Source organism: Procambarus clarkii, chromosome 60, assembly GCF_040958095.1.
Source record: "Procambarus clarkii isolate CNS0578487 chromosome 60, FALCON_Pclarkii_2.0, whole genome shotgun sequence".
Lineage (NCBI taxonomy): Eukaryota > Metazoa > Arthropoda > Malacostraca > Decapoda > Cambaridae > Procambarus > Procambarus clarkii.
In genome coordinates, this window is record NC_091209.1 from 21,750,914 (window position 1) to 21,775,261 (window position 24,348).

The window sequence follows — 24,348 nt, forward strand, 5'->3', positions numbered from 1 at the left end:
TTTAAGCGCCTCAAAGTCCCGCAACATAAATCAGTCAGTGAAAAACTTAAGTACCTCCCCCTTCCTCCAACCCTTCCCGTCTCTCTATACCCTCCCTCCCCGTCTCTCAGTACCTTCGCTCCCCGTCTCTCTGTACCTTCGCTCCCCGTCTCTCTGTACCCTCTCTCCCCGTCTCTGTCCCCTCCCTCCCCGTCTCTCTATACCCTCCCTTACCGTCTCTCTGTACCCTCCCTCCCCGTCTCTCTGTACCCTCCTACTCCGTCTCTCTGTACCCTCCCTCCCCGTCTTTCTGTACCCTCCCTCCCCGTCTCTCTGTACCCTCCCTTACCGTCTCTCTGTCCCCTCCCTCCCCGTCTCTCTGTACCCCTCCCTTACCGTCTCTCTGTACCCTCCCTCCCTGTCTCTCTGTACCCTCCTACTCCGTCTCTCTGTACCCTCCCTCCCTCCCCGTCTCTCTGTACCCTCCCTCCCCGTCTCTCTGTACCCTCCCTTACCGTCTCTCTGTACTCTCCCTCCCCGTCTCTCTGTACCCTCCCTTCCCGTCTCTCTGTACCCTCCCTTACCGTCTCTCTGTACTCTCCCTCCCCGTCTCTCTGTACCCTCCCTTCCCGTCTCTCTGTACCCTCCCTTCCCGTCTCTCTGTACCCTCCCTTCCCGTCTCTCTGTACCCTCCCTTACCGTCTCTCTGTACTCTCCCTCCCCGTCTCTCTGTACCCTCCCTCCCCGTCTCTCTGTACCCTCCCTTACCGTCTCTCTGTACTCTCCCTCCCCGTCTCTCTGTACCCTCCCTTACCGTCTCTCTGTACTCTCCCTCCCCGTCTCTCTGTACCCTCCCTCCCCGTCTCTCTGTCCCCTCCCTCCCCGTCTCTCTATCCCCTCCCTCCCCGTCTTACTGTTAAAATATTACTGTTAGAAAAGTATTTATGCTGTAAAAGTATTGCTGAGTTTAATAATTATTTGGGCCAAGGTTTTTGTTATATAAAAATATTACAGGAGAAAAAGTATTTGTTACGTGAAAATATAATTGAAGTTAAACAATTATTGAAACCAAAGCATTTCTGAAGTAAAAGTATTACTAGGGCAAAAATGTTAGAGAAAATTATTACTTGAGCAATAGTATTCTGGATATAGAAGCGAATTGCTGTAGCCTAGAGTTATAGTCCAGAAGATGGTCTCATTTGCCTTATATTAGATGATTCCAACATTGAGAGGTATGCAGAAGGCAAGAGGGCGCACAACGTGGCCTGCGGTCGAGCCTTCCCCTCAGAGAACAACACAACTGGAATATTAAAACATTCCCACCGCTGGATCTGAGAGCAAGCGGTAACAGCTCAATGATTTTTTTTAGATATGATCCATAACCAAACATTGTTTTAAAATTTATATGGAATTTATTTGTTGAATTTTTTTATGGTAAAGATATAGTTTAAAATTCAGTCAAGTGGACAAAATGGCGTGTTAGAACGAGCACAAAGAACAAAATATTAATTTATTCATGCCTCGTAATCCTCGAAATTTTAATTTTCATTACAACCTTAATATCATCGACTGTCAAAATAGCTTTTTCTCGGTACAAATCACTTGATTCACAAGTAGGTATTATTTGATTTGTACCCGTTTTCTTCTGAGATTGCGTTGACTATTTAGCACTCTAACAATTTTAAATGATAAATAAAACCATTTATTTTGCACTCTAATTCCTGGCCGTATTACAAAAAAGATACCAGATAATAATCAACGTTACTGCCTAATTAAAGTCAAAACCCCCAAAGCACCCAGCCAGCCATTAACATCTATTAAACGTGACACATAAATGAAAACCAGCAGGTTAGAAGCCGCTATTGTGAGCGAGGCCTGACGAGCCAAACAAATCATGGGATCAGGTCTACAGCTGCCCCCGGCGACAGAGAGGAAGCAGGTGACACGCCGCCCCACCAACCCCTAGCGGCGGCTCCACACTCCTCCAACACCTGGTATAGTCAGGCAAAGTTTGATTGCTTTCAGAGGGTCAGAACGCTATATTTGTTCTGATTTTAGTTGGTGCATTGGAGGGAAGCGGGAGCAGCTGGGAGGGTGTGGAGGGAAGCGGGAGCAGCTGGGAGGGAAGCGGGAGCAGCTGGGAGGGTGAGGAGGGAAGCGGGAGCAGCTGGGAGGGTGTGGAGGGAAGCGGGAGCAGCTGGGAGGGTGTGGAGAGAAGCGGGAGCAGCTGGGAGAGTGTGGAGGGAAGCGGGAGCAGCTTGGAGGGTGTGGAGGGAAGCGGGAGCAGCTGGGAGGGTGTGGAGGGAAGCGGGAGCAGCTGGGAGGGTGTGGAGGGAAGCGGGAGCAGCTGGGAGGGTGTGGAGGGAAGCGGGAGCAGCTGGGAGGGTGTGGAGGGAAGCGGGAGCAGCTGGGAGGGTGTGGAGGGAAGCGGGAGCAGCTGGTTGAGTGTGGAGGGAAGCGGGAGCAGCTTGGAGGGTGTGGAGGGAAGTGGGAGCAGCTGGGAGGGTGTGGAGGGAAGCGGGAGCAGTTGGGAGGGTGTGGAGGGAAGCGGGAGCAGCTGGGAGGGTGTGGAGGGAAGCGGGAGCAGTTGGGAGGGTGTGGAGGGAAGCGGGAGCAGCTGGGAGGGTGTGGAGGGAAGCGGGAGCAGCTGGGAGGGTGTGGAGGGAAGCGGGAGCAGCTGGGAGGGTGTGGAGGGAAGCGGGAGCAGCTGGGAGTGGAGGGAAGACATCACAAACATTTTAGGATGTTTAACCCCAAGTTTAAATATTGTTTTCCTTTACCATTGAACCTATAAAAAGCATTTACAGCGGCTCTCTTATACGGTTAATGAGGCCAGTGCCCTACCCTCCCCTCTGTCAATATTATTGTTTATACGGAAATATTTTATCGTGTTTCCCTTCATCCTTCTCTCTCCCTCCCATTGTCATCCCCTGTCCCCTCTCACTAATCCCTCTCCCCTTACTCTCTTATCCCTCTACCCTCACCCTGACACCCTGTTTGTGTGTCCCTCAAGGGAAATTACACTCACAACCCACTAACCCTAATTGAGCTCATAGTTGTGCACCTCTTCAGATGAACCATGCTCGGCCCTTTTCCCCTCGCTGACACGTTCCGTTCCCCTCGGTGGGACGTTCTCACCCTCTTTCCTTGCTCCTTCTGCAGGTGGTGGGCGGTATCCCGTAATGGTCTACATCCACGGGGAGAACTTCTCCTGGGGCTCCGGCAACCTGTACGACGGAAGCGTCCTGGCTGCCTACGGCCAGGTCACCGTCGTAACTCTCAACTACCGTCTAGGACAACTGGGTAAGTCCCGGGTGAGAGAGAGAGAGAGAGAGAGAGAGAGAGAGAGAGAGAGAGAGAGAGAGAGAGAGAGAGAGAGAGAGAGAGAGAGAGAGAGAGAGAGAGAAAGAGAGAGAGAGAGAGAAAGAGAGAGAGAGAGAGAGAGAGAGAGAGAGAGAGAGAGAGAGAGAGAGAGAGAGAGAGAGAGAGAGAGAGAAAGAGAAAGAGAAAGAGAGAGAGAGAAAGAGAGAGAGAGAGAGAGAGAGAGAGAGAGAGAGAGAGAGAGAGAGAGAGAGAGAGAGAGAGAGAGAGAGAGAGAGAGAGAGAGAGAGAGATGATAAAGATCTGGCATTTCATTAACTGTTTATTCCATCATCTGTAGCTGGTCGCCTCTGTGATCCTGTATCAGTCACATGGGTGCCAGAGAAAAGGCTACACAGGAAGGATTATGCTTGTAGGGAAGTTAGCTGGGAGGAAACTTTCAGGAAGAAGGAAGATAGGAAATTGATTCCCAGGAAGAAAGTTATATGTATATATATACATATAGTTATATGTATATATATATATATATATATATATATATATATATATATATATATATATATATATATATATATATATATATATATACATACATATATAGACATATAATCTTTTTATACGCCTGGTTTTACTGAATGTAACAAAATATTTAATTATAAATAATTGACTGCATGCAGTAATCCGGTTATAGAAGTCGGCTAATAATCCTGGTAATCAAATTAATCTACAACGCCAGGTAAATTGACCGAGTTAATCAAACAGTATGTGACCCGCATCAATTGTTCTCTCTCTCTTTACCACACAAACCCGTCCAACCCAACACTAGCCCACCTAACCTGTAAAAGTTCATAACTATTAGATGGGCACTCTAATGAATCCTAGAAGCAGTCTGTTATTATTATATGAGCAGTCCTAGAAGCGCATTGTATCCAAGCCAGAGCATATGATAACGTGATTGACCACACAACCAACCCTGAGACTTCTTCATGGATTGGGTCTTGGGATCATTGATCCTAGGATCAATTCAGTTTAACCTCAGGGTAAGACTGAACCTTTCCAGCCAATTTTCATGATTTCATGTGCGTCAAATACGAATTTGCTTAACCAGAGACGTTCAAACCTTCGACATCCAATTAACCATTGCAAATTAAAACAAAGATCCACCAAAAACACGGTGATCTTAATTGTAATAGAGCTCCGGAAACTTGACGTTGTGGTCGATGACGTCAAAATTGCAGTTTCAAGCAAGTGTAAAGACAATTTGTTCAGTCCGCTTCTGCACACAGAGTCCAACATTGGCGCTGTTAGACCACAGTTTCCTGATGAAAAATTTCACAGTGATTATAAACATTCTCTTTTCATCACCAAAGAATAATAATAATAGCAATAACTCCTTCTTTGTGTTCGCCATTGCTTTATGATATTTATGGAGGTTCATATACATAATTTATGGCTCTAGAAGGAACATAAAGAAGGTTGTGTAGGGTATAACATGCTCCTTACTAAATTATTTCCCGCGTCTTACGAGTCGCTTGTGGAACATAATAACACTGCGTGGACATCATGGCCCCATTTATTTTATCCGAGTTTGGAAAGGTAACAAGACTTGATCGACTTGAGAATGGTCCAGGACGGACCGAAACGTCATCGTCCCTTCACCTTCTAGTGTGTGGTTTAGTCAACAAAGGTAACAAGGATGGTCTGAGTGAGGAAATGTTCAGGTCGAAACCGCTTATGATGAAACGTACGAGGTCGGTAAACCCTGCAATCTATTTTTTTTTTTTTTTGCGGGGTAGAAAAGAGTGTAGTTTTCACTGACCCGCAGGTCAACGTATACTATTCTGTTACTATTTAAGCTGACGTTATTTCCGTGTACTAAGTCCTATTTTGTGTATTAAGTCCTGTGCCAGTGTACCAACTCCTATTTATGTTTTCCGTGAATGTCATTACTGAGGTTTGGAAAGGGAGAGTTAATAGTAGTTAGAAATCCTTCTGCCAGGAATAAGACTGCTGCTAACAGATGCTAGACACCCTAACAGGAGTTATAAGTGATTACATGAGTAAGTAATTACTTACTCCTGTAATCACTACAGGAGTAGAAGCTGTCTGCTTCTGTACCAACTAGTTAAAGAAAAATAAATATCGTGTACGAGACTGTGTTTACTTTAGTTGTTCAGCACAGCTGATGTCGAGTACCTTCCTCTTATTAAATTATCTCACGCATGTCTTGGCTACTCCCGATGCTAACAAACATGAACCCAACCACAGAAATTTTCCTGTTAGAATTTTAATTAAATTAAATATAGAAACAGTGGCATACAATCTGCATTATACTTCATCGGAAGAAATAATTTGTTGTTAAGAAATCTTTTCTTTTCCCATCTTGGTAATTTTTTTAGAATGTGCGGTACAACAAGGCCTTAAAATATCAGGGGAAACAAACACATGCGTGGCCATAAAACACAGTAATGGCCCAGTCCGGCCCAGATTCTGTCCGTAACGCTGTACTGGGGATCCCGGAGCGAGCATTCATTGATCCGAGACCACTCCTAAATTCTTTCGGGAAAATTTATGCGCCGATGAAAACACGTGCCTTAAAACTATCTCCCATTATTTAAGGTAATTCACCAGTAACCTTAAAATTTGGCGAAGGCAGGGACAACAAAAAGTGGGAGAAGGCGTGAGGTAGTAAACCAGTGATTTGTTAGGTGAGTGAAAGAGCCAAACCACACAACAAACATGGTCTTCTCCCTTCCGGCAGACTATATAGCAAACAGACCTTGATAGACTCAATCTGACAAAGGGAACTATAGCGAAAACTATTTTTTTGTAAGGTCACCTACTGTTAGACTGACAGTCTACCCACCTTCCAAATAGCTGCCCAGCCTGCCTACCTACCTGCCTGCCTGCTGCCTCTGTCTTCCAACACCTTTGCCTGCCTGCTGTTCTTTATTCTTGATCACTTAGCCTGCCTACCTACGGCCTGTATGTTGCCCTGCCTACTTACCTTCCTGATCGCCTGCCTGCTGCCCTCTTTTCTAAATGCCTTCCAGCATGTGTGTTTGCTAGCCAGTCTTCCTACCTGCTGGCCTGCCCATATAGCTGCCTTTCCTCCCCAGGAACTCCTTCAAGACACCTAACTCCCCTCTGCATGTTCTCTCTCAGTAATCGAATTACTTTCCAATACTTTGTCGCTGGATTTCTTCGTGTTTATATTTCCTTCGCCTTTTGTTATGGGAATATTTGCATTACAAAAACTTTTATTATTTCTGAAAGTTGAATTTTTCGCATGCGATAGAGAATAGGCATTCTTGAGTTTCTGCTTGGAAGATGTCACCAACTTTTGAAGAGAAACTCGCCTGAGTTTTGTTCTGGCAAGACTTGGGGGAAGGGGGGTGCCATAAATAATTGATAAACTTAAATTGGTTCTAGCAAGAAAGAACCTTTTTTTTTTTTTATAAAAGTTCATGTTTTTGTGTACACGTAACAAATTCAAGTATATCTTACTTATTGTAGGATTAAATCGAGATGAAGTATTGTAGTTGATGAACTGAACAATTTGAAGGAAAGTATAGTAATCAAATACACACACACAATGAACATTCCATCTCAAAAACATCATACACAAACCCCCCACCACACACACTAACCTCTCGCCACACAAACCACACCAAACACCAAAAAGCCCCAACTCACACCCAAAATCCCAGCCTTAAACCCAAAGCCCCACCACACTCTCAAACTCATTTAAAAAAAAAGTCCAAAACCCCCACACCTTCCAACTATTTGCTCCACTCTCCCTCACACCCACATCTCAAAACTTAACATGCATGAGTTGTGGCAACCACACAAATGTTGCCGGTAAGCCCCGGACTTAGGCCATTGATTGGAAGGCATTAATCTAAATTGGACATGCGACAGGCCTGCCTGCCGCTCCTACTCTGATTTAAACAGCGATTCCGTGTCCTTCCCCGCCAGGTTTCCTCAACACGAGCCCAAATGGGAGCGGGCGAGGAGTGGTGGGCAACCAGGGGCTCATGGACCAGCTGGCGGCACTCTCCTGGGTCAACGAGAACATCGTCCACTTCGGCGGAGACCCTACCAGGGTGACTCTCTTCGGGCACTCCTCCGGTGCCGCCTGCATCAACTACCTGATTGTCTCTCCAGTTGTGGTGCCAGGTCAGTCTAGGACGTTCATCAAGTGATACTCGAAGTCATATCTTATTAACCCGATTTGGCAGATCACTTAGTTTTGGTGCTTATATCGTAGGTGCTGGGTTATTTATTATTATAATATCTATACCCATAACAGAGCATGCCTGTCTCTCTGCCCAGAGGTGGGAATGGGGCATATTTAACAACATATGTTTACAAGAAAGACTGCTACCAAAATATACTAATATATATATATATATATATATATATATATATATATATATATATATATATTTATATGTATATGCACATAATCAGGTTAACCATACCACGCGCAGCTGAGTCGCAGACAGGAGAGCGGATGATTTCAATATAATCTAAAAGTCAATGAGGCCATAAAGTGAATAGCCCTTCTGATAAAATCCTGCAGAGTCATGGGCCGGAGGGCTGAGATCAGCCAGCCATGCAAATTTCCTTTACTATATCTTGTCGTTCACCTAAGAAAAATATTTGTTTATAACTCAAAAATGGGTTACATATTTTTTTCTGTAATAAGTGAATTATTGCTAAATTCAGTGTTTAAGTTTAAATTTCGTGTAAATCAGTTATTCATGCATGAATTTCAGCAAATATGAATAAAGCATTTTATATTAGCATGAGTTAAGCCACACGCAGTGCAAACCATGCAACTCATATTTATCTGCTTCTGCTTTCTTGCATATACACTTATATACAGCGTAAACTTGGAGAGCAAGTCGGAGAGTCACTGAAGTACGTAGGTACTACGAGTCACGACGTGTACCTGTTGCAGACTTATCAACCTCCAAAAAAAGAAATTCCCTACATAGGGAGCATTAATGGGTGTGAGCAGAGCATACTCGCTGGGTATTGTTGCTGTTTCGAGCAAAACCGCTACAATATGCATTTCACTGTCTTCAACATCTTTAGATCAGAGAGAAAGTGAACAAATTTTATTGATTGATGAAGATTAAGCCACCCAAGAGTTGGCACGGGCATGAATAGCTCGTAAGAACAAAATTCAGGCGGTGGTGTTCTCAACGTGGTATGGCCATTGGCACAAAATTCTATGTTGTTTCAGATTTAGCTACTCAGAACGAAGTGTCCATGTAGCACAGGCTATAGTGAGCCCCCCTCCCCCCCCCCGTAACAAAATTCAATGATGTGACAGTATATATATTCTATGCAATATTAGGTGAGGTGCTACCCAGTCGAAAGGACTGAGCAATATTTTCCTTAATTCTCGTTGGTCCGTTGAGGCAGTTGGTATTAAAACTTACCTAACTCTAAGCTGGCTGATGATAATGGGATGAGAATGCTTAATTTGTAAAACTTTGGCTATGTCTAATTTCCTACAGTACTTGTACCTATTGATTGTTTCAATGCTGCTGGTCAGGATATCGTTGGTGATGATCAGCTTGTGTTTATAAATTGTAAATTCTTTGATAGATCCTTGTATTTTGTATGTATTTAACAGTGCCTTGAAAAGAGATATTGCTGTCTTGCCTATATATTGAGATCGTTTAGACTGACAGTCACCCAAGTGAACATGTATCGGCATTTATGACAATTGTCTCCTTCAACTCCTTTCCTTAGGTGTATGGCGAAGTCTTTACGTGCCAGTTAGTAGGGCTATTTAATTATTGTCGTACATGATGAACTGTGTCTTCTGCTTAGTGCTGGTGTCACGTTTCTGTTCACTTTGTCTTTCAAGGCTCTTTCCGCCGCCTTTTGCGCCACAGGTGAGAAAGATTTTATAGTGTTAGCCTCTTTATTAGTGGGAGATGGCGCTTCACCTTCCCTTTATGACCACTTCCACACAACCGTTATTGACTACGACCTTCATAACTGATTTCCTTGCCAGCCTGCTTCCAGCTGGAACTGTAACAGCACGATTAAACATATACGTATAAAAAGAAGTTCGTTTGTACTGGTCAGGGCACTTAATACTATTCGAGATTGTTACATTCACGAAAGGCAAGTTGCTTTCACTCTCTCGTAAGTGAAATTCAGCACCGACTTTCTACATTAGCAGAGGCATCAGTATCTTGTTTGTTGTGATCAGGTTAAGGTTCTCAAGTGTTGTGAAATTTAGAACTTTTCGTCATTCTTCTAGAACATAAATCTCTAAATGATGATAACATTCGTGTGTGTCGATGTGTGTGCAGCTACACAAATAGGCACTGAGATTGTTAAACGGATGTAATAAAAATAAATTATCTTATCCCTCACTGTTATATGAAGTGACAGACAATAATATATAGCCACACATGATTAGCACTTTCATATGATCAATACTTATTAATTTTAATTCACTCCCAATTGTCTTTGGTTCAGGACTATTCCACCGGGCGGTGTTGATGTCAGGATCAGCGCTGAGTCCATGGGCGGAGGTGCAGGACGCTCTCTCCGTCACGGCCCGTCTGGCAAAACACCTCAACTGCTCCCTCCCCACCAACCTCAGCGATCGACACCCAGAAACCATGGCGTGTCTTCGTAACGTGTCGGCCCAGCGGCTGGCCACAGTTAGCCTGCCCGAGTACAAGTTTACCTCTATGTTTGGTCCCAGCGTCGATGGGGTGGTTGTGCCTGAGGACTTCAAGACACGGCTCAGCAGGGTAAGTAAAAATGGATTGAGATTTATTTCTACGGTTTAAGGTTGGAAGTGAAAGAGAACTTAATATATATTCCATTCCGCGTTTCCCTCTTGAATCAAATACAAATACATTGGATTGTAAAGCATATAGCAAAGAGAGAACAAGAAAAATCACAGTAAGTGTGGAAGGAAAGAGATAAAGTCAATAGGAGCAACCAGGACTGCAAAACTCAACCCGGATCAAACACAAGAAAGAGTGGAAAGCTAACAAACCAGCAGTGTGTGACACAGGATAACAAGAGAAAGTTGGAGGAAGATCCCGGTAAAAGCACGAGAAAAGGGAAGGTCGTCCGCTAGCTGTATTGAATTAAGGGGAAAAGAGAGCCGAGAGCAAGGCGTCCCGGAGCGGAGTTCTCTCCAGAGATCTTGTTTCAGCAAATAAGTCTCTGCAGACCTATCGAACCAGTGCTGTTAGCCGTTGTTTTGTGAGCGAATGCTGCAAGACACAATACTCACAATGTAGGGATGGGGAAGTTTGTGTGACGGGCTATGTAGGTATGAGCCCCTGTGTGTGTGTGTACTCACCTAATTGTGCTTGCGGGGGTTGAGCTCTGGCTCTTTGGTCCCGCCTCTCAACCGTCAATCAACAGGTGTACAGGTTCCTGAGCCTATTGGGCTCTATCATATCTACACTTGAAACTGTGTATGGAGTCAGCCTCTACCACATCACTTCCTAATGCATTCCATTTGTCAACCACTCTGACACTAAAAAAGTTCTTTCTAATATCTCTATGGCTCATTTGGGCACTCAGTTTCCACCTGTGTCCTCTAGTGCGTGTGCCCCTTGTGTTAAATAGCCTGTCTTTATCTACGCTATCAATTCCCTTGAGACTTTTGAATGTGGTGATCATGTCCCCTCTTCCTCTTCTGTGTGTGTGTGTGTGTGTGTGTGTGTGTGTGTGTGTGTGTGTGTGTGTGTGTGTGTGTGTGTGTGTGTGTGTGTGCTCATATATCAGTACTTATCTATCAGTGACTGCGGGGTGGTGAGGTCTAGCTCCCTATGGGGCATAGGGAGCTTATTCTCTTGTTGTAACTGTTGCGATATAGCTTAACTATTCTGAAGCTGAAATTCTTTATCGTGTCGTGTCTTAAAGTGGTGGATGGAAGTGGACTCCAAAACCTTATCCTCCTAGTACATTCCATAAGTTTAGTGAAATTTTCTAAAACGTTCTAACAAGTTTAATGAAAGTTTCTAAAATGCTCGAACAAATTTAGTGAAATTTATTTTTAGAATTGGAATTTATTATTTAGAATTTTAGAATATAGAATTTCCAAACAGGTTTTGTGAGTTACAGCTCATAGCGTCTACTGATTTTCTCACTACTTCAACAATTACACAAACTGCTCACCCTTCCAAATACTAATTCTACTTCTTGTGTAACAATAAAAGTAGTGCTACAACCACTTGTAAAATTATTTTTTGTTTCAATGATACGTAACAAAAATAACAACACAAATAATAGTAATTTAAAGCACATACTGCTCCGTTACGAACTTTGTTAACCATAAGAAAACATCTCGGCTACCCACTTCCAGGCCGCAGCGCACGTCATTTCCCCGATAATAATGGCATTAATTCCGTAAACCAAACATGAACCTTGAGAAGCGGGCGGTCGAAGCCATGCGAATCCTGTGAGAGGAGGTAACCAAGGTGGAATAGTAATGATAATTTACTTCATTTAAGTTCACGTACCATTCATAATGCTTCCTGATTATTCATACAGACTTACTGACCGGAAAAGCTGGGGGCTAAGTTTCCTTACTGCCCACCCGCCTACTCTCTGGCTAGGGGAATTTCGACCTTATACACAGCAGAATGGATGTTGTTGCTTTGTTCCTAACCTCATCCTTACGCCCACTCACTGAATTAATTTTCCTGAACACTGCTGACAATCCTCACGATCTAATTATCAACGGCGAATGTTTGTAAATGTATAATGAACACTGGAATTTCATGCTGGTTTACCTACTTGGAAAAATAAACAGATGACTATATTAATAACAGTGGATTATATTAATGACAGTGGATTATATTATTAGCTGCTGATTATATTGATGACAGTGGATTATATTAATGACATTGAGTTATACTGATGGCAGTGGATTATGCAGAGGACTGTGGATTATATTAATAATAGTTGATTATATAGATGGCAGTGGATTATAATAATGGCAGTAGATTATTTTAATGACAGTGGATTATATTAATGACTGGATTATATAGATGGCAGTGGATTAAAATAATGGAAGTGTATTGTATTATGAGTAGGAGATTATATTAATGACAGTGGATTATATTAACGACAGTGGATTATATTAATGAACGTGGATTATAATAAAGACAGTGAATTTTAATCATGGTAGTGAGCATATGCTCTTGCCTATGCATAGTTGAGTGTGCTTGAAAGCACTTCTCACCAGGTCACTGAACGTCTCCCTGAACCATCCACCGTTGATGAGAACCTAATCAAGCACTAGTTTGAAGAAGATTGTAATTTTTTCTTCCTCACCTCACACACAAGAGCGCCACATAAAGTATGCAAATGATGTACAATGTCATGCATAAGTTTAATGTTCAGCGCTCGAGGTTTGATTAAGGCGATACATACATTATTCTCTCTCTCTCCCTTAATCTGATTAAGATAAGAATTGTGATCAGCGGGAGACGAGTGATCGTTGCATAAACAATAGTATTAGAAAATAGCAAGGAATTCAACAACGTCATTTGGTCAAGAGTTTGAGGTAAGAGAAGACACGGGTCAAAGTCTTCACCTCCCCATACCTCATAACAAGCCTGATATTCACAAGTCAATATTGTTCATCAATTTCGACTGATGAAATTGAATGTTTACACACAGAAATCACAAAAGCGTGATGCATCAAGTGAACAAATCCGCAAGGGCCGTGACGAGGATTCGAACCTACGTCCGAGAGGATCCCATACGCTGCCTTAATCGACTGAGCTTTCGATTTCGACATGGAAAAGAATTGCAACCGGAAGTTCTACTGACCTTACTTTGAACAACATCCACTATTTATTTTGACCTTTAAAACTGTCCTCAGAGCCATATTGTACCAGCTGAGTGACGAACGGTCTTCCTCTCTGAATATCTCCTCTTGTATGTGCGTGCGAACGTTGTACTCTCTCCCTCCCACCATCCTTACCTCACCATACCCACTATCCCTTCCAGGTGCTGGAGGGAAGACAGATGAGCGTCCTCTTCGGTGTGACGGAAGCGGATGGCTATCCTGAACTCAACAGCAAGCAGGCTACCGACGGCTTGGACGTGCAGGAGCGTAACCGCTTGCTCAGGACCTACGTCAGGAACATCTATCACCACCACCTGCAAGAGATCTACCTGGCCATCACCAAGGAGTACACGGACTGGGGCAACCCGGCGCAGCATCCCGTGCAGGTCTGTGTCGTGTTATGTTGTTGTTATTGTTGTTATATATTCAGCTACTCGGAACAAACAGTTCCAAGTAGCACAGGCTATGGTGAGCCCGTAGTGGATTTATCTGGCACAGGAGCGGGACTGTAACTTTGTGTTTGTAGCAGCATCACTACTATTTATGTCCCGCCCGGGATTCGAACCCGGAATTATCGATTGTGAGTCGAAATCGAACTCGACTGTACTACCAAGCGTTTGTAGCAATACTGGAGAATAACATAAATTTCCTTGAACGAAAACAGGGAAGGGTGAGAAAGTCAGTCCCAGGAATTAGAACCTCTCGTATTAAGTGAGATTACTAAAGATTAATTTACATTCGCCAAAACGACGTAGAGGAAAAGATGAAAAGAATTGAATATATAAATGAATGAAGTTGTACAACAAAGAGGATAGTATCAAGGATTTAAATAATTATTCCATAAATAGAACAAGAAACAATACAAATAGGGATAGCTGGATGGTTTTAAGCAAAGGTTAAACTTATATACCTAAATTACTTTTGGTGCAAATAAATAGTAGTCTACATGGCCCAATAGGCTGGCTGAAGTTCTCTTTATTCTTCTTATACCCCTATTATTATTCCATTATACCCCAGGGTAATGGACCCCAGGGAAGTGTACCCCAGAGTAGTGTACCCCAGGGTAGTGTACCCCAGGGTAGTGTACCTCAGGGTAGTGTACCTCAGGGTAGTGAACCCCAGGGTAGTGAACCCCAGGGGAGTGTACCTCATGGTTAGTAATTTCCGGTGTAGAATTCCTAACATTCGGTGTTCTACTATTCGACCAATCTCTTCACTCGATTTGTCACTACTTAAAATATTTAACTATTTTATTAACCCAGAAAGCCATGACCCTCAGCAACCCACCTAACGTATCAGGGTTGCTACATTGATAAAAAATATTACACGCCATAATTTTTTTATTACGTCGAATTTTTAACGAATTGGTCGATTTCGTAAAGTATGGGACGCATTTGGGGAGAAGACGGGTTTCATACGGGTCCACACCCCGCGTCACAATGCATCCAACTCCTGCAGCTTCCTAGAAATGACCAGTCAATTATTATTGGTTCCGAGGCTAAACGTTCACGTGCCGAGATAAACGCTTTGAAGATAACAAGCTGAAGGACGTCATTGAGACGTTGTTGGAGTAGCAGTTAAAAGGCATTTATAAGTCTGGTACAATAAGCTTGAGGGACAAGTGCAGTAGGTGTAATGATGTGAAAAGTGACTGGTTGGCTCAACGGAGGAATCATTTCTTGCTGGTCATATTTCGATCTCCGATGGTCCAAGTTGTTAGAACCCCCCCCCCCCCCCTACCCATGCCTTATGTCCTTTTACAGTTCCTTGTCCTCATATCACTTTCAATAACTGTGTAGTTATACTGGCTTAGCGCTTTCTCCTCATGATTACCTTACTGTTTATTTACTTAAACTGAAGCATTAAATATCAATCGTGACTAATTTTAAAATTATATAATCAGTTTGTATAATGTTTTTTGCTCATCTGTATACATATAAGCAAATTTTTACATGGAGCGATGAAATACGAATTTGCATTGGTTCTTATCATCATGCGTTAATTGCATAATTACTAATTTGCTGAGTTGAATCACGAAAGAAAAAATATTTTATTAGCTCTAAACATGTTGACCGCCGGAGATAAAATATCATGGCGCCACATTTGCCTCCAGCCAAATTATTCCCATGTAAACTGCATCAACACAATTATACTCAAGCTAAAATTATATTCTGTCTCTAATTTGATATTAAAGTGATTAAGTGCACAGAGCGGCTTTCTAATATCACAATATAAGTGGAGGCATGAAAGGCTCTCTCATATTCGCTGTATATAACCCTCCTAATTGTGTTTTTTATCGTTATATTCAATCGAGAGAATTATTTCCGAGCCACTGATAGTGATCCAGATGTATAATAATATTCTGAAAGGTTATTTATTAGTTAATATTCTTTATAATGTATTTTAGGTAGTGTTATAAATTGTATATATACAGCGCTCAGATGAGACAAACTTAGCATATTACTAACAATACATTTGAAATAATTAAAAAAAAATTACTGCTATTAGGCTAAAAAATTTACCTATTTTTATAAATGAAATATTTTTCTGTCTTGTAGAACTTAATTAACGAGAGAATGACTTAATTAACTACGTATAATTAAAAACATTAAAGAGTATATCATACATAAAAATATATCGTTTGAATATTCACTGGGAACTGGATAGATCATTATATTTAGTAAATAAAACTCTATACTAAGTATTTTTTTAGAACATTTTAGTCGACTTCTGCTAAATTTCTTCCCTGTACACTCGTATATGTTTTATGTAAACTTTTCATCAAACATTAATTGTATTAGCGAGAAGTATATTAATGCAGATTTACCTCATTACTACGGCCACCCAGGAGTGTTCTTTAAACAAGATTATGAGTCTGCTAACTGGAGTCTACTAATCCCTAACTAATACAGCAAATGTTCTGCATACAATTTACTTACGTAAACAGACTCAATTAATTTAATTTATACATGATAATAGAACAAGGTCATATAAGTCAAGGCGATTAGTGAAAAGATATGCTATTTTTGAGAGGAAGATACACGGTAAAGACATGAGATTGGTGATTGGATCACACATGTTAGAGACGTAATTTTGGCGAGACAACAATAAGAACTGAATGTATGAGTTTGGCGAGAGGAAAATACCCAATTAAGACATGAATTCCGAGAGAGGATGATGCTCATCAAAGACATGATTTTTGGTTGGGGGATAATATGGGACTCTGCATGTTGATACAGGTACGAGACTTGACGGTGGAGGCGCTGAGTGACGGAGGGTACCTAGCGCCTCTTGCTAAGTTTGGGGAGACGATCAGTGGACGGGCAGACGCCTACATGTACGTCTTCAACCACCACGAGAAAGACCGCCAGGTTGGTATCGACTTGAATACAGCTTGGATAGATTTAGATGACGTAAAGAATGATGTACTGTGAAAGTGGAATTGCCGATTAATATTTGTTGATGATGCAATATTGTATTGTTTGTCGCTTATCTGAGACGACAAAGGTTAACTTTTTCATCCTTGGGTTCCCACAATGCAATTTCATTAGCATCATAATTATTAAAACACAGTATACCTCGTACATTCTTCGAGTAGCATATTGAACATCTCATCAGTTATAACATTCACTTTGTTCTCCTCGGTGTTCAGCGGTTGGGCAGTGTGTTCGGATCAGAGGTGCCACTGGTGTTCGGAGCACCATTCATGGACAGCCCGGGCCACTGGACCACCAACTTTACCAGACCCGACGCCCTCGTCTCCGAACTCATCATGAGGTACTGGACCAACTTTGCCAAATCTGGGTAAGTTGCTCGCCCATGACATAACGTGTCTTGCATGCAAAGTTTACCTTAAACGGTAAGGTTGGATACTCTCAAACTTTAAAATGAATTGTAACTGATTCAGTAAAGAACAAAAATACATTGAAAATTAATGAAAATAAAGTACTGTATATAAGAACTATATTTTAACTCTATAACACGTTCAGAATTCCAAAGAAAACCAATTCTGTGCAAATCCCATATTTTGTGCAGTTAGTGCATTAAATCGGAGGACGACAACAGAGATTAAGAAGACGGGGAGAGAAAATTTGAGAGGACAGAGGGATTTGGTAAACTGGCTTACAGTCAGGCAGAACTCACCACAATGGCCAGTTACACTAGAATGAAAATTGACATAAATACGATTTGGCTGAGAAGTCTATTGTCGCACCTCTGTCGTAAAGGGAAATGCAGCTATGAGGGAAAGGGAGTAATAACACCTGTACTGCGATTAGGACCTTCAGCTCTGGGATTGTAGCTATGAGGGGAGGAATACTTCACCTGTACTGACGTCAGGGCCTCGGCCCTCAGGAATTGCAGCTGAGTGGGACGATTTCAACGCCTAAGCGGAGGCCATGATTTATGTAACAGGATTAGCGACTGAAAGGAGATACTACTACACTCAAACAAAGATCAGGCGTAATGTAAGAGAACTACTGGGGTTAAAAATTCCACCAGAGTACTGTAACAATGGTGGTGTGCTGTTCTCTCCTCAGGGACCCCAACCTACCGGAGGAGGTGAAGCCTGTGCTGAGCTACAAGGAGAGGGAGAGGACCAAGCAGCGCAACATCACCTGGGAACCCTATGAAGCCATTTACGAGAAGTACCTTGAGATAAGTGAGTCCTCAGGCTTTCCCATATTGTTTATAGACGATTATGTTATCATAGGTAATCTTGAGGTTATCTTGAGATGATTTCGGGGCTTAGCGTCTCCGCGGCCCGGTCCTCGACCAGGCCTCCTTTTTGTTGCACACACCCAGGAAGCGGCCCGTAGCAGCTATCTAACTCCCAGGTACCAATTTACTGCTAGGTAACAGGGACATCAGGGTGAAAAACATTTTGCCCATTTGTCTCCGCCTCCACTGGGGATCGAACTCAGGACTACGAATCCGAAGCACTGTCCACTCAGCTGTCAGGCGCCCTCAGGTAAGCGGAATGAAATTAATAGACCACAAACAGAGTGCATACGGGCAATGTGTGAAACCCTGACTGGGCTTCAGTGGAAGCCTCAGGACCCCTTGAGGATTCAATTGAATCCCATGATGCATTGTTTTTTACCATGTTCTGATGTAGTGGTCTAAAGCGTGTACTAGGGAGTACCCGCCGTGCAGGTTCGAGTCCTTCTCATTAATCCTACTTATTTCCTCATTGTGTCTCTCACATATTTTCTCATTACGTTAATGTGAGTTCTTTAAACATTATTATTGCTATTATCATTATTATCGTTGCCGTTAATATTATCATACCGTTACATAATTTAATACAATTATAACCTACATAAGTAATTTTTGTTTTATGATATGGTTTCGCTTGCAAAGATAATGAATCCCCAATAATTACCCAGTGTTCCCTTACAACGGCCTGCCGCGTACCTCACCAGTTTGCTGCATGATTGTGGGTAGTGGCCTACACAACACTGATCACCTCATATATATTCTGAAATGTGGAAAAATTAAAAACTAAATTAGGATGAAATGCTTGAACCGCAGGCTCATTTTCCGATCGCATCATTAATCAAGCAGCCTCTGTGCGGGGCCGCTGTTAAATTGTATAATGTCATTGGAGTGATGTAGTGGCGGTCGGCGAGGCTGCCGTCGCTGGGGAAAAAAGAATAGTATGGAAAATTTTGTTACACAATGCACGCCCCGCTATCATTCATTGTCAGGTAATGTGCGGTGGGATTATATATATATATATATATATATATATATATATATATATATATATATATATATATATATATATATATATATGTGTGTGTGTGTGTGTGTGTGTGTGTGTGTGTGTGTATGTATGTATGTATGTGTGTGTGTGTGTGTGTGTGTGTGTGTGTGTGTGTGTGTGTGTATGTGTGTATATATATATCACGAAAATAAACACGTGATTAAAAATGTGAGTGTCACATTTTTCCTCCGTGGTCTGACACTGTCATATATATATATATATATATATATATATATATATATATATATATATATATATATATATATATATATATATATATATATATATATATATATGTCGTACCTAGTAGCCAGAACTCACTTCTCAGCCTACTATTCAAGGCCCGATTTGCCTAATAAGCCAAGTTTTCATGAATTAATTGTTTTTCATCTACCTAACCTACCTAACCTAACCTAACTTTTTCGGCTACCTAACCTAACCTAACCTAACCTATAAAGATAGGTTAGGTTAGGTTAGGTAGGGTTGGTTGGGTTCGGTCATATATCTACGTTAATTTTAACTCCAATAAAAAAAAATTGACCTCATACATAATGAAATGGGTAGCTTTATCATTTCATAAGAAAAAAATTTGAGAAAATATATTAATTCTGGAAAACTTGGCTTATTAGGCAAATCGGGCCCTGCATAGTAGGCTGAGAAGTGCGTTCTGGCTACTAGGTACGACATATATATATATATATATATATATATATATATATATATATATATATATATATATATATATATATATATATATATATATCCCTCTAACTATTTTCTTAGCATCAGGGCTTAATTGGAATAGGAGTTCTCCAAAACTCATTTTCGTACTTTTAAGGTGAAGAAAAGAAGTGATTTACTATAGAGTGTATTACACTTATTTGTATAATTTGCACGACGTTTCGAACCTCCATGGTTCATTCTCAAGTGAACAATCTTACAATACTAGTTGATTTTATACCCGCATTAGGTCAGGTGATAATACAATGAAGGTGAAAAACATGGGGGGATACATAAGGGATAAACATAGGGGCTGCAGAAGGCTTATTGGCCCATACGAGGCATCTCCTATCTAAACACAAAGATTAATCCAGTGTAATTGGCCTGTTATGTTGGACATTGTCTTCTGTGTTGGCATCGATATGTTCTTGTCTTGTCCTTACTCTCATGGTGGGTAGAGTAAATAGTTCCGTGATTTGGGTGTTCATGGTAGGTCGCTCTATTCTTATGTGAATTGCCTCAAGAATTTGTAATCTTCTTGAATCTTGGGTTTTGTCTATTATGCAAGTATTCTTGTTCAACATTTCTCTTGTTAGAGTAATGTCCTGGGCTTGTCTCATGTGATTCCTAGGGGCACCAGATTGAAGATGGCATGTCAAACGCCTCGTCAGCTTGGTCGACGTCATACCTATGTACTTACATTGAAGGTTACATCCTTCGTGGGGGCAAGTGTACAAGTATACAACGCTTGACTGCTGTAGAGGGTTCTCCGTCGGCTTCGGGCTGTTTTTGATAAGGAGTTCGGAAGTCTTCTTGGTTTTGTAGAATATTATCAGGTTTATGTTTTGGTTAGGAGTAGTGCTTTTTACTCCTTTACGGATTATTTCTTTCATTATTCTTTCCTCTTTTATATGTTCACTGTGCATGGTTGATTTGTAATATAATTTTATTGGGGGTGTTGTGGTTTCTGTTCTAGGTTCTGAATTATACCAACGGTCCAAGTGTCTTCTTATAGCAGCGTTTATTTCCGCGTTGCTATATCCGTTGTTCACCAATACCTGAGTTACTCTTTCAAACTCTCTACTCACGTTGCTCCATTCAGAGCAGTGGGTAAGCGCTCGACGAATATAAGCATTGAGAACACTGGCTTTGTATCTTTGGGGGCACTCACTTCTACCGTTCAGGCATAATCCTATGTTGGTGGGCTTGGTATATACGTTGGTGCTTAAAGAGGTTCCTGTTTTTGTTATTAGTACATCCAAGAATGGCAGACTGTTATTTTCACTATTTTCATGTGTAAATCGGAGTACTGACTCTCTCTCTAGGTGTCTTTTTAGGTCAATTAGTTCATCTGAGTCTTTTACTATTACGAATATGTCATCTACATAACAGCAGTATACAGTTGGTTTTTGTCTGCTACTGAAGACCCTATCTTCGATGGTTCCCATATAAAAATTAGCAAATAAAACTCCTAAGGGGGAGCCCATTGCTACTCCGTCTATCTGTAAATACATGTCTCCTTGTGGACTGATGAAAGGGGCTTCCTTTGTACATGCTTCGAGAAGACTTTTCAAGTGTGGCTCAGGTATGTCTAATTTGGGGGTGCTCTCGTCTCTGTATACTCTGTCCAGTATCATTCCTATGGTTGTGTCGACTGGGACGTTGGTAAAAAGGGATTCAACGTCCAGGGAAGCGATGATTCCATTGGGCTGGGTAGATTTGATCAATTCTAGGAAATCTGCTGATGATTGTAGACTAAACTTACTTGGAGTGTATGGAGTTAGGAGTTCATTGAGTTTTTTTTTGCCAGGTGATAAGTTGGGGTTGGTATTTGGCTGATTATAGGGCGTAGTGGGTTACCTGGTTTATGCGTCTTAACATTGCCGTAGGCATATCCTAAGCCATAGTCGCCTTGAAGTTTATTGAAATGCACACTACCTTTCTTTGCGTTGATTGCTGTAATTGTTTTGTTTACTTTCCGCTTAAGGTCTTCTACGGGGTTCCTCGTGATTCGTTGAAATTTGGAGTCGTCACTTAGGATGTCGCTAATTTTGTTCATGTATTCATGGGTAGGAATCAATACATATGCTGCTGTTTTGTCGGCTTTTCTTATTGTTACGTCTTTCAGATTTTTTAGTTGTTTCGCTGCTTCTTTGAGTCGTGGGGTTAAGATTGTAGATGAATATGTTCCTCGTTTTTTCCCTGCTTCTGCAAGTAGTTCAGCTTGAAGTGTGTCCGTGGTGATGACTTTTTTGTTGTCTTCTAGCTTATGGATATCGTCCAGAAGCATTTCGATTTCCAGGCGTTTTTGATGCATCTTTGGTTTAGATAAGAATTGACAATTTAGACCAAGATTTAAGAGGTCTCGTTGGTCCTGGGTAAGATCATAAGAAGTCAGGTTAAAGTAGCCATCTTTAGGACGAGGGATTTTTAGCTGTCCACCGTTTAGGGATGTTAACTTACGGAGTGTCTTTGTTTCTACAAGAGTTTTATGTTGTTGTTTCAGGTTAAATAGTTCACTGTTGATGGTTTGCTTGAGTTATGCTTGTTGCTTGAGACTCAGATGAACTAATTGACCTAAAAAGACACCTAGAGAGAGAGTCAGTACTCCGATTTACACATGAAAATAGTGAAAATAACAGTCTGCCATTCTTGGATGTACTAATAACAAAAACAGGAACCTCTTTAAGCACCAACGTATATACCAAGCCCACCAACATAGGATTATGCCTGAACGGTAGAAGTGAGTGCCCCCAAAGATACAAAGCCAGTGTTCTCAATGCTTATATTCGTTGAGCGCTTACCCACTGCTCTGAATGGAGCAACGTGAGTAGAGAGTTTGAAAGAGTAACTCAGGTATTGGTGAACAACGGATATAGCAACGCGGAAATAAACGCTGCTATAAGAAGACACTTGGACCGTTGGTATAATTCAGAACCTAGAACAGAAACCACAACACCCCCAATAAAATTATATTACAAATCAACCATGCACAGTGAACATATAAAAGAGGAAAGAATAATGAAAGAAATAATCCGTAAAGGAGTAAAAAGCACTACTCCTAACCAAAACATAAACCTGATAATATTCTACAAAACCAAGAAGACTTCCGAACTCCTTATCAAAAACAGCCCGAAGCCGACGGAGAACCCTCTACAGCAGTCAAGCGTTGTATACATGTACACTTGCCCCCACGAAGGATGTAACCTTCAATGTAAGTACATAGGTATGACGTCGACCAAGCTGACGAGGCGTTTGACATGCCATCTTCAATCTGGTGCCCCTAGGAATCACATGAGACAAGCCCATGACATTACTCTAACAAGAAAAATGTTGAACAAGAATACTTGCATAATAGACAAAACCCAAGATTCAAGAAGATTACAAATTCTTGAGGTAATTCACATAAGAATAGAGCGACCTACCATGAACACCCAAATCACGGAACTATTTACTCTACCCACCATGAGAGTAAGGACAAGACAAGAACATATCGATGCCAACACAGAAGACAATGTCCAACATAACAGGCCAATTACACTGGATTAATCTTTGTGTTTAGATAGGAGATGCCTCGTATGGGCCAATAAGCCTTCTGCAGCCCCTATGTTTATCCCTTATGTATCCCCCCATGTTCTTCACCTTCATTGTATTATCACCTGACCTAATGCGGGTATAAAATCAACTAGTATTTTAAGATTGTTCACTTGAGAATGAACCATGGAGGTTCGAAACGTCGTGCAAATTATACAAATAAGTGTAATACACTCTATAGTAAATCACTTCTTTTCTTCACCTTAAAAGTACGAAAATGAGTTTTGGAGAACTCCTATTCCAATTAAGCCCTGATGCTAAGAAAATAGTTAGAGGGATAGAAGCCCTAAATCAGAAAATAATAAATACAGAATATGCGGTCATATTCAATGAAACATGTTTGAAAGAAAACCTGCTGCCAGTATACACCAATATATATATATATATATGTTTCATTGAATATGACCGCATATTCTGTATTTATTATTTTCTGGTCATATTCAATGAAACATGTTTGAAAGAAAACCTGCTGCCAGTATACACCAATATATATATATATATATATATATATATATATATATATATATATATATATATATATATATATATATATATATATATATATATATATATATATATATTAGGCTGCCACTTTTGACGTTTGCGATCTGTCTGCCCTCGTGGGAACACATTTTTTCTAAACGATGTGATTTCTGAAAATGTGAGAGTAGAGATGAATATATTTTTAATATCTCGTAATAAAAATTTAGATTAGTGGACGCTGTCCGTGAGAGTTAATTTCCATGACGTGAGATTTTCGTTATTAATAATGAGTAAAAAGTCTAGAAATTTTAAAATTGAGGAAAGATATGTGAAATATAGAGTTTTGTAATGTGAAATCTACTTTCCTGAAATATATTTGGTTGTCAACGATGTAGAGAAACACTCGAGTGAGGAATCACTAATGCTTGGGTTAGGGGTTAAACGCTCGGTTAAGGGTCTGACAGCGCTTCTGATTCGTAGTCCTGAGGTTCCGGGTTCGATCCCCGGTGGAAGCGGAAACAAATGTGCAAAGTTTCTTTCACCCTGATGCCCCTGTTACCTAGCAGTAAATAGGTACCTGGGAGTTAGACAGCTACTATAGGCTGCTTTCTGGAGGGGGGTGTAA

The 24,348-nt window shown here is 41.3% G+C and overlaps 1 protein-coding gene across 1 annotated transcript in view; it reads left to right on the top strand.

Annotated features, from left to right (window-relative positions):
* Positions 1-24,348, top strand: part of LOC138353994 (neuroligin-4, X-linked-like) — a 131,351-nt gene that overhangs the window by 101,985 nt on the left and 5,018 nt on the right. The window contains exons 3-9 of the mRNA XM_069307697.1: positions 3,142-3,282; positions 7,279-7,479; positions 9,811-10,091; positions 13,321-13,545; positions 16,399-16,530; positions 16,812-16,963; positions 17,698-17,819. Of these exons, the coding sequence (XP_069163798.1) occupies positions 3,142-3,282; positions 7,279-7,479; positions 9,811-10,091; positions 13,321-13,545; positions 16,399-16,530; positions 16,812-16,963; positions 17,698-17,819 (1,254 nt within the window). The remainder of the gene's footprint in view (positions 1-3,141; positions 3,283-7,278; positions 7,480-9,810; positions 10,092-13,320; positions 13,546-16,398; positions 16,531-16,811; positions 16,964-17,697; positions 17,820-24,348) is intronic.